This window comes from Orycteropus afer, unplaced genomic scaffold (assembly GCF_000298275.1).
Source record: "Orycteropus afer afer isolate SDZICR_OR568_19922 unplaced genomic scaffold, OryAfe1.0 scaffold00488, whole genome shotgun sequence".
In the NCBI taxonomy this organism is placed as follows: Eukaryota; Metazoa; Chordata; class Mammalia; order Tubulidentata; family Orycteropodidae; genus Orycteropus; species Orycteropus afer.
Window position 1 is genome coordinate 1,032,442 of NW_006922075.1, and position 15,049 is coordinate 1,047,490.

The 15,049-nt window shown below is 36.5% G+C and overlaps 1 protein-coding gene across 1 annotated transcript in view; it reads left to right on the top strand.

The window, feature by feature from the left end:
- The window catches only part of LRP6 (LDL receptor related protein 6), a 255,064-nt gene that overhangs the window by 160,892 nt on the left and 79,123 nt on the right, over positions 1 to 15,049 (top strand). The window contains exons 7-8 of the mRNA XM_042782839.1: positions 4,024 to 4,420; positions 5,596 to 5,767. Coding sequence (XP_042638773.1) covers positions 4,024 to 4,420; positions 5,596 to 5,767 — 569 coding nt within the window. The remainder of the gene's footprint in view (positions 1 to 4,023; positions 4,421 to 5,595; positions 5,768 to 15,049) is intronic.

The window sequence follows — 15,049 nt, forward strand, 5'->3', positions numbered from 1 at the left end:
ATGGCCTACCATATGGTCTATCCTGGAGAATGTTCCATGTGCACTGGAATAGAATGTATATTGTGCTTTTGTTGGGTAAAGTGCTCTGTAGATGTGTATAAGGTCCAGTTGGTGGATTGTATTGTTTAGCTGTTCTGCATCTTTGTTGTTCCTTTCCAATTGTTCTTTCATTGAAAGTGATTTATTAAAGTCTCCTACTCTGACTGTGGAGTTATCTATTTTCCTTTTCAACTCTTTTAAAGTCTGATTTTTGTATTTTGGAGGCTCTTTCATTGCATCCATAGATATTATGGTTATATCTTTATGTTCAGTTGATCCTTTAGTCATTATGTAATGTCCTTCCTTTTCTCATATGGTGGTTTTTGTCTCAAAGTCAATTTGAGCAGAAATTAATATTTCCACTCCTGTTCTTTTTTTGGTTGCCATTTGCTTGATACATCTTTTTCCAACCTTTGATTTTTAGTCTATTTTTGTCTTTGTCTCTAAGGTGTGTCTCTTGTAGACAGCATATCATCAATATGTTTTGATGATATGGTTATGTTTTCTTATCCAGTCTGCAGCTTTCCGTAATCGAGTGGTGCATTTAATCCATTGACATTCAGTGTAATTATCAACAAGTATGAATTTGTTGCTGTCATTTTGTTATGTGTTTTTTCATGGTATTCCTGTTTTTTTTGTTCCATATAATTGTCTCTGCTGAGCTCTATATGTTAATACATCTTGTTATTGTTTCCTACGTTGCTGTTGTTTTAGTGTTTGCTGAATATTTGTCCTTGTCCTCTTTTTTTATTGTGACATGAAGGTTTATCATTTTTCTTTGAGATTACCCTGTGATTTATAATTTTCTCCCCGATTTTAGAACAGTCTATTTTATCTTGCAACTCTCTTCACTTCCTCACCATTTGGAAGTTCTGTCACTACTCTGTTTTTTTCCCCCTCTTTGGTTTGTAGATGTCTTCATTTGCCAGTTGATGTCTCTGGTGCCCTGTTTACAATTTTGTAAGCTTATTTTACTTTGGATACGTCCCTAGCTGTGTTGGTTTCTGGGTTATGCCATCTTGTGAATAAATGGTCATTTGTTGTTTGCTATTATTGGTTCTCTATTCAAAGGACTTCCTTTAGTATCTCTTGTAAGGTTGGACTGGTTTTAACAAATTCCCTTAATTTCTGTTTATCCAGAAATGTCCTAATTTCACCATCATATTTGACAGTTTTGTTGGGTATATAATTCCTGGTGTAAAAATTTTCTCTTTCAAGGCTTTATATATACCATACCATTGCCCTCTCACTTGCATGATTTCTGCAGAGAAATCACTTATTCTTATTGGTTGTCCTTTGTGAGTAACTTTTCATTTTTCCCATGCTGTGTTCAGGATTCTTTGTCTTTGGTTTTGATTTGTTTGATGATGATATGTCTTGGTGAATTTCTTTTGGGGTCTGTCCTGTTTGGGGTTTGTTCGACTTCCTGGGAAGTTCTCTTTTGACGAATCTTGGACAGTTTTCTCAGTGGTTTTCTGACTGATCCTTTTCCAAAGAAGTATTCAGGTATTTGTCTTCAGTCTCATTAATTCTGTCTTCCATTGATCCAGTTCTACTCTTTCGCTCTTTCAATGTGTTATCTATTTCTGAAAATTTAGTGTTAATCATCTGGATTTCTGTCTGTAGATTTTGTATCATTTCTAATTTTTCATTTATTTTGTCATTTTGTTCTTGTATTTGAAATTGTTCTAGGGTTTTGTCTGTATTTTTATTAATTTTGTCAGTGTTTTCCTTGATCTGTTGTCTCTCAATCCTTTGAAGATACTTAAATATAATTCTTTTTAATTCCTTATCAGACAGTTCTAATGATGCTTCTCTCTCAGGGAAGTGTTCTGGGTCTATATCCTGCTATTGCGTTTCTACCACTTTATCTTGCTTCTTTGTATGGACTGTGATGGTGTCTTTTCTCCAAGACATGTGACATTGTTGTATTTAGATCTCTGTTAACTTTCCAGTCTTTGGCTTCAGGAATGTCTTTGTAGTTCCTGGAAAGCAGAGCTTATTCTTAAGTCACTGAAATCTGGGAGAATGCTATCACTTTAAACATCCAAAATGGTCGAACCACTTGTAAACATTCAAAATGGCTGCACCCTCTGGACAGGCAAAATTCTATAGCTGAGCCCATCTCCCTCTTCGCTGCTTCCCCTTTTATTCACCAGCCTCCAGTGCAATCCTCTGTGCAGCCCCTGGTTAGCAGGGCTGATCTTTAGGTTAATTCTTAGGTCCTAACACCACTCAGCAATATCCATGCTGTCTGTGCTGTCAGAATTGCTGACAGACTCCAGTTCCGTATGTCTCCTTTTTCAGTGTTTTCGTGCAGATTCTTGTACTAATTGGAGTTTATTCTTTTTCTGTATCCTTCTCTTCAGAGCTCATGGCTCCAGGAGTGTCTTCTGTATCTGTGTTAATTGGTTCCCCTTTTCTTTGTTGAAGAGGGTCTGTGCATTCTGTCTGCCTATTCTGCCACCTTAGCGGAACGCTCCTCAGCTGTGTATTTATTGATTCCTTTTTGCATTGAAAATGTTCATAATCAGATTTAAAGATCTGTAAAATGAAAATTGAAAGTCTTCTTTTCCAGTAATAATATATATTAGCTGTTGTTTACATCAGTTATTATTGAATTGTCTCTGACTTATGGCAACCCTATGAGTGTCAGAGTAGAGCTGTGGTCCATATGGCTTTCAGGGGCTGAATTTTTTTGGAAGTAGTTTGCCACACTTTTCTTCTGGGCCTTATCTTGGTGGATTTGTACCTCCAGCCTTTCAGGTAGCAGCCAGTAAAAACTATTTGCACCATCCAGGACTCTAGCTAGTATTTGCTAGTACTTACTTATATGGAGTCTTGGTGGCCCAACAATTACATGCTTGGGTGCCAACCCAGTAAAATCTGGTGTATCCAAAGAATACACCAGAAGGTTCGAACCCTTCCAGTGGCTCTGCAGGAGAAGGACTTGACACTCATAAAGATTATAGCCTACATAACTCAAGGGGTAGTTCTGCTCTGTCACACGGGGTTGCTGTGAGTCAAACTGGACTTGACAGCACCTGAAACAGTAACAGCAACTTATATAATGGGTCCTTCCAAAGTTTTACATTTATTATCTGTAATCCTGACAGTAATCCTATTAGTTATAAATGAGGAAATTAGGTTTAGAGAGATTAGGTATATTGCCTAACCTTGTATAGCTATTTGAACCCAGTTCTGTCAGTTCCCTAACTTTTATCCTTAACCATTGTATTATGTTTCCTGTTCCCTCTCTCCACTGATGGTGTTTCCTTTTTCATAGCTATTTTTTTTCTTAATTCTGTCAGGTATTTCCCTATATTTCTATTTAAAAAACAACAGTTTATATATCATAAGATTAACCTGCTTTAATAAGTGTGTACAATTCAATGATTTTTAGTAAGTGACAGAATTATGCACTTCAGTTATAGAAAATTCTCACCATCCCCAAAAGATCCTTGTCCTGTATTTCTTTACCTTTTTAAACATACTTTTTGAAAAAAATCAATATACTATGTCTGATTCCCCTTTTAATACTTAACAATAGCCATTATTCATTGTACTTATAAATACCTGTGTAATTCTAGGGGCTATGCAATGAATGAAACCAGAGAGCAGATCAAAACTTAATTAAAAGAACTCAGCTATTGTAGACCTTTATTTCATAGTAGACTCTTCATATTTCACTGTACTACTTTCTACTCTTAATGGACCTAAACCAAAAACCAAACCAAACCCACTGCCCTTGAGTTGGATCCTACTCATAGTGACCCCTCCTTGGGTTTCTGAGGTGGTATCAGTGTGAAAATAGATTGCCCAACCTTCCTTCCCAGGAGTGACTGGTGGTGGACCTAGTATCCTTTTATACTCATCTATTTTTCAATTCCTGAAGAAGTGCAGCATTTTTTATTTAAATAGAGTATCTAAATTTTGCCTGTAGGTTTCACATTATTTCTTCTTTATTTCACTTTGTTACTCTAGGTGCCACTGAATTATTGCTTTTAGCCCGAAGGACAGACTTGAGACGTATTTCTTTGGATACACCAGATTTTACAGACATCGTTTTGCAGTTAGAAGACATTCGTCATGCCATTGCCATAGATTATGATCCTGTGGAAGGCTATATCTATTGGACTGATGATGAAGTGAGGGCCATACGCCGTTCATTCATAGATGGATCAGGCAGTCAGTTTGTGGTCACTGCCCAAATTGCACATCCTGATGGTATTGCTGTTGACTGGGTTGCACGAAATCTTTATTGGACAGATACTGGCACTGATCGGATAGAAGTGACAAGGCTCAATGGGACCATGAGGAAGATCTTGATTTCAGAAGATTTAGAGGAACCTCGGGCTATTGTATTAGATCCCATGGTTGGGTAAGAAGCTCTACTGCTATGGAGTTTTTCTGTTTCCTACAGGTCCTTAAAAACACTGATAAAGACTTGAAATACATGTTGGTTTCCAGTAAGCAGCCCTTTATTGGCTATTTATAAGTGATTAGAATAAAATCTCAACTTAAAGAATTGCTAGTATTGTTCCTTGAATGTTTGGAATACTGTTTTTCCCCCAAAAAAAATAAGTAGTTCTTGTTGATTTTAGTGTTGGTTGCAGATTTCACTGAGGTTGCATCATGACCATGAAGAATGTTGAAAGAAAGTGTTTTCAGAACTCTTTCCCTTCCCCTAGAATACTTAATTTCTTCTTGTTTCAGTACTTCTAAAATGATATGGTAAAGAATATAACCTACTTTACATTTTCCCAAACACATGAAAGACTTCTTTCTCTTGGTTTTTGAAATCAATTAAAAATGAGTAGTATTTATAAGGATTAGAAAATGTATTCACGTAAATAGCTTAAACTAATATGATGGGTTTATTACTTAGCCTGGAAATGATGTCTAAAACTTCACCAGGCTATACAGCTTTACTCCTAGTCTGTGATTTTGGGGTTTTTTTTTTTGTAGTTATTGGTTTCTTTTGAATCCTTTTCTCTCTCTCTCTCTTTTTTTTTTCCCTTCTACCCAGATTATAGTCCAAGGAAACCCCATTTTCTAGGTACTCACCAATGTCATTCATTATGAAGACTTTTAGTCTGATATAGTGACAAATTGTTTCACCTCATCGTGCATCAGTGCCTTGGAGCTGCTTATATTCCCAGGAGCCATGAGAATTTCTTAGCAATGCAGAAAGAATTAGTTATTTTGGAATTCATTTGGTCCTGTGACATAGGGTAATCTTTTTGTGCCAAAGATGATAAGCCATCAAGAAAAATAGGCAGTTTGTTAGGAGCTCAAAATATTTTGAAGAAACCTAAGTGAAAATGGAATTTTATTACTGAAAGGCATTTTTAGGATTAGTTCCCGAAAACACAGACCTGAACATTTTCTACAAGGTTTTACATTGCTGTTACAAATCCTTTAAACATATTTTTGGTACACTTAAGTCATATTTTTTCTTCTATATTGTGATTAGAGGGGTGGATCTCACCTTTAAGATATCTGAAAGTTGTTTTTATTATTTATTTTTAGCTCATTTTCTGTATACTTCTATAGGTACATGTATTGGACTGACTGGGGAGAGATCCCGAAAATTGAGCGAGCAGCCCTGGATGGTTCTGACCGAGTTGTGTTGGTTAACACTTCTCTTGGTTGGCCAAATGGGTTAGCCTTGGATTACGATGAAGGCAAAATATACTGGGGAGATGCCAAAACAGACAAAATTGAGGTTTGTTTCTTTTTGTTTTAAAACCAGTTTTATAATGGTATTTTAGTTGATACTTAATGTAGGTATTCTTGCTACCTTACATTGATGTCTGTGTGCCAGGAATATCTTTTACAGAAATGTTACTCGAGCTTCAGAATTCTAAGAATAATGTATTTTCCTCCACCTAACTCCAGGATTTCTGAGTTATGTTGGCCTGAAAAGTGGGTATTTATTTCTAGTCTTTAAAGCTTATGTGGATGGTTTTCCTCATTATTGGTAGAACCTCTTCTTAATTTCTTGAAGGCAGTTACAAACCAAATATTATATCAGATCTATACTGGAAGAGTTGGAAATCTTGTCAGAAAAACAAAACATATATACATATATACCTGTTTCGTTATTGATGGTATTGTTTTTAATATTAAGATGATTGCATGAAAATAATTTTTAAATTGATTTGTGGGCTATGTGAAAGACAGGATAATTAACCAAAGCTTGGAGTTAAATGTTTACCAAATGATAGAATTAAGTCTCTGACAATCAACATAGTGACTTGATGACAGTGGGTTTGGGTTTGGTTCCCCCCCGCCCCCCAGTGTTCTCTCCCCTCCTCTCCCACCCCAGTAATGTTTTCTTGGTTTTTATAGACCCCAAACCAAACCCACTGCTATTGAGTTGATTCCAACTCATAGTAACCCTTTAGGACAGAGTAGAACTACCTCATTTCCAAGGCTATAGATCTTCATGAAAGCAGACTGCCTCATTTTTCTCCTATGGAGCAGCTGGTGGGTTTGAACCACTGATGTTTTGTTTAGCAGCCCAGTGCTTCAACTATAGTGCCACCAGAGCTCCTTTTATAGTTATGGTGAAAACAATCAATGGTGCATATTATATTTTGTAACTGACATATATTCTTGATAGTGAAACCCAAAACTCACTGCCATCGTGACTCATAGCAACCCTCATTGAGTTTCCAAGGTGATAAATCTTTTCAGAAGTAGATTGCCCGGTTTGCCCGGTCTTCCTTCTGCCGAGTGGCTGGTGGGTTTGAACTGTTACCCTTCTGGTTAGCAGTCAGATGCCTTACACACTATTGATAGTGAAAGTAAAATGTAAACTTCACAGCTTTGAATTAGGCCTGTTCTAGAAATTTTATGGATTACATAATTAAAACAGAGTTTGGATTACAGTTTTCCTTTGGGGGTAAATGACTTTTAATACAAGAAATGGATTTTAGAGTATCTGTTCAAAAAGCCACACAACATACATCTGTAACGAACAGGTAATCTGAACTCCAGAGCAGTTATTTTAGGAAGATAATTTTGAGGAGTGCCAGGACCTCTGAGGGAATAATGAATTAAAGGGCCTTCATTCCAGAATGGAAAATTGGAATAGAAGAAATCCATTAGTATTCCACCAGGCTCAAATACTGAAAACTGCAACTTTTATTCTTGCAGCTGTTTTCCATTAGTAGAAATTTTGTATCACTCTGACTATATAAATTCTCTCCCTGTTGTTAGTATTTCACTGCCTTAAAAAAAGAAATCCATGTTAGTGTTTGAATCTCTAACAGCTGCAGTGCAGTGCACTGCTAATGAGACAAAGATTATGGGTTCACTTTTCAGATAGGCTGTTCACTTCACTTGGGTTTACTTAAGCACAAATTGCCCACCTCATCCCAGCCAGTTCACAGTTTTGTATTATTGATTAGCCATGAACCATACATTAGTGAGAAGGTATTAGTGCTCTTAGAAAAACAAGTTTAAAGCTTATGTGTTGTAGTAGAAGAAGGCTTTGACAATATAATTTACATAAAGGAAGAGCTCTTAATTTATTATTGTGTAGGTATTTTTGAAATTCCATATTGGAGCTTGTCTTTTTTTTTAGCTTACTATGGCTGATTGATTAGCTTGAAAACAAAATTGTTTTTCTTTCTTTCTGGGAATTTTGTCAAGTTTTATTTTCCACATTTCAGGTCACTTTTAATACTTTGGATATAGAAGTTTATTCAAAATCCCATAATTCAGGAGGGATACAGATAAATGAGAATTTATAGAGGTCTGAGGGGATACTGTTTAAGAATAAAAATGAACACACGCTATATTATAATGATACATGTTACTGATTAAAGGATTTATTTCCTTAGTTTTCAGTGTGAGTACAGATCATAAAATTAGTATTCCTTCTGACATCTTTATTTTGTTTTAAGCTGTGTATGTGTACATAGTGGTATCATTTGCTTCCTCGGGTCCTTCTTTCCTTGTTGCTTGAGCAGCACCAGTATTCTTAAGCCTGCCTTTCAGATCTGTTTCTCTTCATCCCAGATTTGCTGGTTCACAGTTGCTGTTTGTTCTCTGTCCTCTGTGTGACAGATTATTTGGTGTTAGTTGTATGAATCATGGCCAGAGTTTTTATTAATGCTAAATCTACTTCCACCACTTTTGCATGCATTATGGTGTAATTCTTAAGAGTAAGAAAGTGAGGAGGGGGAGCTTTGTGTGTGTGAATCAGAATCATCTCAAGAGACTTTTCAAATTATACATATAAAGATCTCCCCTTATTTTTTCCCCTGGAGGTTCTGATGACATTTCTCTAGTTGGGTATCAATTGTTTGCCATTTTCTGTCCATAAGCACATCTGGGAAATAGGAAGAGCAGGTATTATTATTTATTCCCTTCTTATGATGAAGTGTAAAGTTATCAGTATATGGCAAACTAAGGAAAGAGCACAGCTCTTCATCTAAATTAATCTTGAATAATTAGGGGAGACAAATTATTAGTTTCCCTTTCTGTACTTTCTGAAACTAATGGTGATTATAGGAGCAACTGGCACCACTTTTTCATCTTGTCTCACTTGATAGTAGGTGGGTAGTATTGAACTTGAAAACTCTTGGGAAGATTGGTAATTTAAAAAATGCTTATATTTCCAAGGAGATTATTTGCTAGTCTCTTATATGTAGCAGCTGATCCTAGCTTCTGATCTGACCCTAGTTTGGGTCACATGATCCCTTCTTGGCTCATCCTCTTAAGAAAGCTTCCTAGCTTTTGTCATGTCCTTGAATGAGAGTTGCTTTTTCCAGGGATTATAAAGAAATATCAGATTATGATTGATAGCTCTGTTATTTTCTGGAAGACTTGGGATTTATTTGGGATCAAACTCCTTTTTATATATTTATAGTGTTTTTGGAAACCTACCAAAAATAAGCACAAACCCATTGCTGTTGAGGCATTTCCAACCTAGAGCAATGCTATAGGACAGAGTAGAACTGCCCCATGGGGTTTTCAAGGCTGTAACCTTTAGAGAAGCAGGCTGCCTTGTCTTTCTCCCACAGAACGGCTGGTGGGTTCACTTAACCACTGCACCACCAGGGAAGAAAGGATTTGGTAAATAATTACATAACAGGGCAATGCTTACTTGATATGATAGCCAGGTAAGCTCTTGTGTTTTGAGTGGATCTTTTGAAGCAGTGAGCTCAGGAGTTCATTTACTTACAATGCTATTTTTTCCCTCAATGGAGATTCCTTAGATCAGCTTCCCACTTCCTCTTTTTGTAAGTTGTGATGTGGCCAGATGTTGGCTATTTTGGGGAGCTGGATCTAAGGATTAAGGAAACCAGGGAATAAGAATGGAGAACGCTGGATTTCAGATTTCAATTTTTATTTTACAAGATTGCAGAAAGAACAAATAAGTTTACTTTGGGTTTATAACCAGCTTCTGAAAAGAGAGGTGAGACACAGAGCATTACTAATGATGACACCTTTTGTAAAAAATGATGGGAGTCATAGTATTGGCTGCTGCTCAAATACAAAAATGTGTCTATGGGAATATGTGTGCTTTCCTTAGTTGTCAGAACTGATAGTGGCCACTTATCCATAGGTCTTAAAAGACTTGCTGGTACTTGATTATGTTTCTTTTTCCTTGTACTGAAATGAATTCACTGATATTTTATTGCAGGCTTTCTAGTTTACTTGTCTATACTGTGCTTCCTCCCTACCCACCAACCAGTTTTTATACGGGTGTTCTTGGGTCTCCTTAGCATAGTGCCTAAGGCACTTGACCGCTAACCCGAAGGCTGGTGGTTCAAACCTACCAGGCACTCCTTGGAAGGAAGGTTGGGCAATCTACTTCTGTAGTGATACCGCCTTGGAAACCCAAGGAAGGGTCGCAATGAGTCGGGTCCGACTCCACTTGACGGCACATAACAACAAATAGATAGATAGATAGATAGATAACATTAAAGCATTAGCAGAAACAATTCTTCCTTCCATTTTTCTGGTAGGAGAAGCATCAAAAAGCCTTTATTTTTATTTGATAGCCTGCACTGAGTAAAAGCATATTGTGTCTTAACATTTCCATTTTTCATGGTGGAGTTTTAACATTGCCAAAAATACTGAGGACCTGGAATACTACTTACCAATGGCAAAGAATATTGTTGATAATTTATAACCATTCAGCACTTTCTTCTAATGATACAAAGTTTAAAAATGTACTATTAAGTTGTATTTTTTTATTTTAGGATGTTTTTCTCAATTTAACTGATTAACAGAGTGTTCTGAATTACTGGTTTTATTAGAAATGAAACTGTCATATTTATCTTTTTTTGTTTTTACGATTTATTCTTTCCTTACATACTTTTTATTTTTTTCTCTTTCATTTCTGAGTGTCTACTGACAAATGCAGCAACACCTGATAGTTATAGGTAAAAAAAAGAGTTCTCTTAATCTAATTTAAGGAAATGTGGACTTATTTTAAATCTCTCTTTTTAAAATTTTATCTACTTTAGAGGAAACAGTGCCCATCAGTAGTTTTGTCCAGATTTAATTATCTGGTACAACATTGTTGGGAAACTAAAACATTATTAGAAATTTTAGTATCACATTTTGAATAAAAAGAGTATAATTGTGTATGATGAGTGCTGAAAACTTGGCATTTGGTGAATGTTCTATTTCATATTCTAAGCCTAAAATTGCAGGACTACATTTTCCTACGACAGCTTCCTCTATTTTATCAATACCCTAATAAGGAAATTTATTTCCCAAGTGTTCAGATTTCTTTTTAAAGGAATTTTTTTGTTTGGCATGTTCAGCCTGTGTTTTGTGAACGGAACGTCTGTTAAAACAGAAGTACCTGTTGATGATGACTTCTTTTGGTTTCTAACATTAATTTATCCTTAAGAAATTATAATAATACAATCATCTGTTGAGTTAAAGCCCTTTTGGTTGTATGACAAGTATCAAGAAGTACTCCTTTTGAATCTTTGGCAGTTTATAATAGCAGTCTTTCTTAAATGGATTAGGTTTTCAGTTTAAAAGAAACAGTCAAGAAAATGACCTTATATACTTGAATCTTTGCCCATTTCTACTAGCTTGGCTAACCTAATGGTTGATGATTCAAACCCACTACCAGTTCCATGAAAGAAAGAACTGGCAAACTGCTTTCATGAAGATCACAGCTAAGTGAACCCTATGGAGTAGTTCTTCTCTGTAACACATGGGGTCACTATGAGTCAGAGACTGACTTGACAGTAGCCAACAACAACCACAGAGAGAGAGAGAGAGAGAGAGAGAGTGTGTGTGTGTGTGTGTATATGTGCACATGTATGTTGTTATTGGGTGCTATCAAGCTGATTCCAACTTCTAGTGACTCCATATAACTGAGTAGAAAATTCCTACAGGGTTTTCTTGGCTGAAATCTTCATGGAAGCAGATTGTAAGGATCCTGCATAGGCACTGTGTGAATTCAAATCACCAGCCTTTCAGTTAGCAGCTAAGTGCTTAATTGGCATGCCACCAAAGCTCTTTATAAATACACACACACACATCCATATACTTCCTTCTCCCCAAAACCTTGACATAGAATCACAAAAGAATGGTAGTGGTAAAACTCCATCTTGTTTTGTGAGACTCTAGGATTTGCTGTGGCAGTTCAGGGAAACATAATTACACCTATCATCAAATTTCTCTCATTATTTACTTGTAATAATTTTTTTTTAAAGACAAACTAGAGTGAATACTAAGACAACATCATATAATTGGATGATGTACTACCTTGGCTACTGTAGACTATAACAAGTTAAATAATGTTGGTAGCATTGTATATCAACAGGCAAGTGGACTAAACTCCAACTAGCAAAAGAATTTGCATGAAAACACCAAATAAGGAGGCATACGGAGCTGCGGTCTGGCAGTGATCCTGATGGCACAGACAGCTTGGATATTGCTGAGTGGTGGTAGGACCTAAGAATTAACCTATAGATCGGCAAGCTGAGCTGTGGACTTCTCTCTGTCCAGAGGGCACAGCCATTTTAAATGTTTATAAGCAGCTTGACCATTTTGGATATTTAAAGCGACAGTGTTCTCCCAGATTCCAGGGACTTAAGAACAGGCTCCACTTGCCAGGAACCCTGAGGACATTACTGACCCGGATGACTGGAAAGGTGCGACATTCCCCCTGCCTCACCCTTATACCCCATACCCTCTTGGTGAACGGAGGTGCGGCCATCCCTCACTCCCACCCACTTTTCAGAGCAGCAGAAATTCCAGTCCAGTCTCTGGGCTCGAATGGAGCCTGGGTGCCCTGCCCTACCCTGCCCTGATGTTTTGTGCCTCTTTTCTATTTTTTTAGTTTGTTTGTTTTTGTCTGTTTTAGAACAACTACTAGTATTATTACTTTTGTCCTTTTTAATATTATTCTTTATTCTTCCTCTCCCAGGTTCTAGTTTTCACCTTTTTTCCTTTCCCTTTTCCTGGTTGCAATTTTTTTTCTCTCTCTCATGGTTAACCACGTTCCGTGTTTTTCTTTTTGTGTTTTTCCCATGTTTTTCATCATTATTCTCCTTCCCTACCTTTTTTCTCTTATTGCCCTCTGCCCAAAAGGTGCAGGGTTTTTTCTGTTTTGTTTTGTTTTTTCTTTTTTCCCTTTTTTCTTCTTTTGATTACAGTTCCTGTGTGATTACACAGAGTATTTTTTGTCCATTTGCTTTTCTTTTTTTGATGGTTCACTTGTTATTTTTGTCTGACTGAGTGGGACACAGCAACAGTCCCCATATGACACAACTACACTCACACCTCCTGCAGCTTTACTTACTTAGTGAGAGCTACCACTTCCTTCTCCACCAATGGGCCATTGATAAACAACCACCAAGAAGCCTGACTCACCCTTGCCTGCCCTTCACAAACAGTTAATGGAGATCTAAATACAATAACGCCACGATGTCTCAGAGACAACAGACCATCACAGTCCACACAAAGAAGCAAGATAAAGTGGTAGAAACAAGGAAGCAGGATAAAGACCCAGAACACATCCCTGAGGAAAGCATTGGAACTCTCTGATAAGGAATTCAAATGAATTATATTTAGGTATCTTCAGAGGATTGAGAGACAGACCAAGGAAAACACAGACAAAATCCTAGAAGAATTTTGGAAGAAAATACAAGAATAAAATGACAAAATAAATGAAAAATTAGAAATGATTCTAAATCTACAGATAGAAATCCAGAAGATTAATACTAAGTTGTCAGAAATAGATAATACGTTGAAAGGGTAGATGAGAAGAATAGATGCAAAGGAAGAAAGAATTAAATGAGATTGAAGACAAAAGCTGAATACTTCTTCGGAAAGGGATCAATCAGAAAAAAGAGGAAAACAAACTGAAGAAATTCTAAGGTTCATGTGGGATACCATCAAAAGGAATAACCTATGTATCATTGGAATTCCAGAACAGGAAGAGAAAAATAAAACCACAGAGAAAATTGTCCAAGATTTGTTGGAGGAGAACTTTCCTGATATGAAGAAAGATGAGAATATATCCATTCAGGAAGTCGAACGAACCCCAAACAGGTAGACCCCAAAAGAAAATCACCGAGACATACCATCATCAAACTCATCAAAACCAAAGACAAAGACAGAATCCTGAAAGCAGCACAAGAAAAACAAAAAGTTACTTAAAAAGGACAGCCAGTAAAAATAAGCCTGATTTCTCAGCAGAAACTATGCAAGCGAGAAGGCAATGGGATGGTATATATAAAACCCTGAAAGAGAAAATTTTTCAACCAAGAATTACATACCCGGCAAAATTATCCCTCAAATACGATGGTGAAATTAGGAGATTTCCAGATAAGCAGAAACTAAGGGAATTTGTTAAAACGAGACCAGCCTTTCAAGAGATACTAAAGGGAGTCCTTTGAACAGGAAACCAAAAATAGCAAATAACAAGCGACCATTAATACACAAGATGACATAACCCAGAAACCACAGCTATGGACATATCCAAAGTAAAATGAGCTTAGAAGATTGTAAACAGGGAACCAGTGACATCAGTTGGCAAGTGAGGAAAATTGCAAACAAAAAGAGGGAAAAGACTGTGTAGTTACAGAATTTCGAAATGGTGAGGAAGTAAAGAGAGTTGCAAGATAGAATGGACTGTTCTAATCTTGGGGAGAAAAGTATAAATCACAGGTAACCTCAAAGAAAAATGATAAACCTTCACATCACAGTAAGAAAGAGGACAAGCACAAATATTCAGCAAATAATAAAACAGCAATGAAGGAAATGATAACATGATTCATAAACATAATGAGCTCAGCACAGAAAATAATATGGAACAAAGAAACCAGGGACACCATGAAAAAACACATGACAAACTGACAGCAACCAATTCATACTTGTCAATAATTACACTGAATGTTAATGGATTAAATGCACCACCTCAGAAACGGAGAATTGCAGATTGGATAAGAAAATAAAACCCATCAATATGCTGTCTACAAGAGACACACCTTAGAGATAAAGACAAAAATAGACTAAAAATCCAAGCTTGGAAAAAGATACATCAAGCAAATGGCAACCGTAAAAGAGCAGGGTGGCAATATTAATTTCTATCAAACTGACTTTAAGACAGAAACCACCATATGAGACAAGGAAGGAAATTATATAATGATTAAAGGATTAATTGAACATGAAGATATAACCGTAATAAATATCAATGGGCCCACTGAAAGAGCCCCAAAATACATAAATCAGACTTTAAAAGAGTTGAAAAGGCAAATAGATGACTCCACAGTCACAGTGGGATACTTTAATACACCACTTTCGATGAAGGGTAGAACAATTGGAAAGAAACTCCACAAACATGCAGAAGAACTAAACAATACAATCTACCAACTGGACCTTATAGACATCTACAGAACACTTTACCCAACAACAGGACAATATACATTCTTTTCCATTGTGCATGGAACATTCTCCAAGATAGACCATATGTTAGGTCATAAAGCAAGCTTTAATAAATTTGAAAACATTCAAA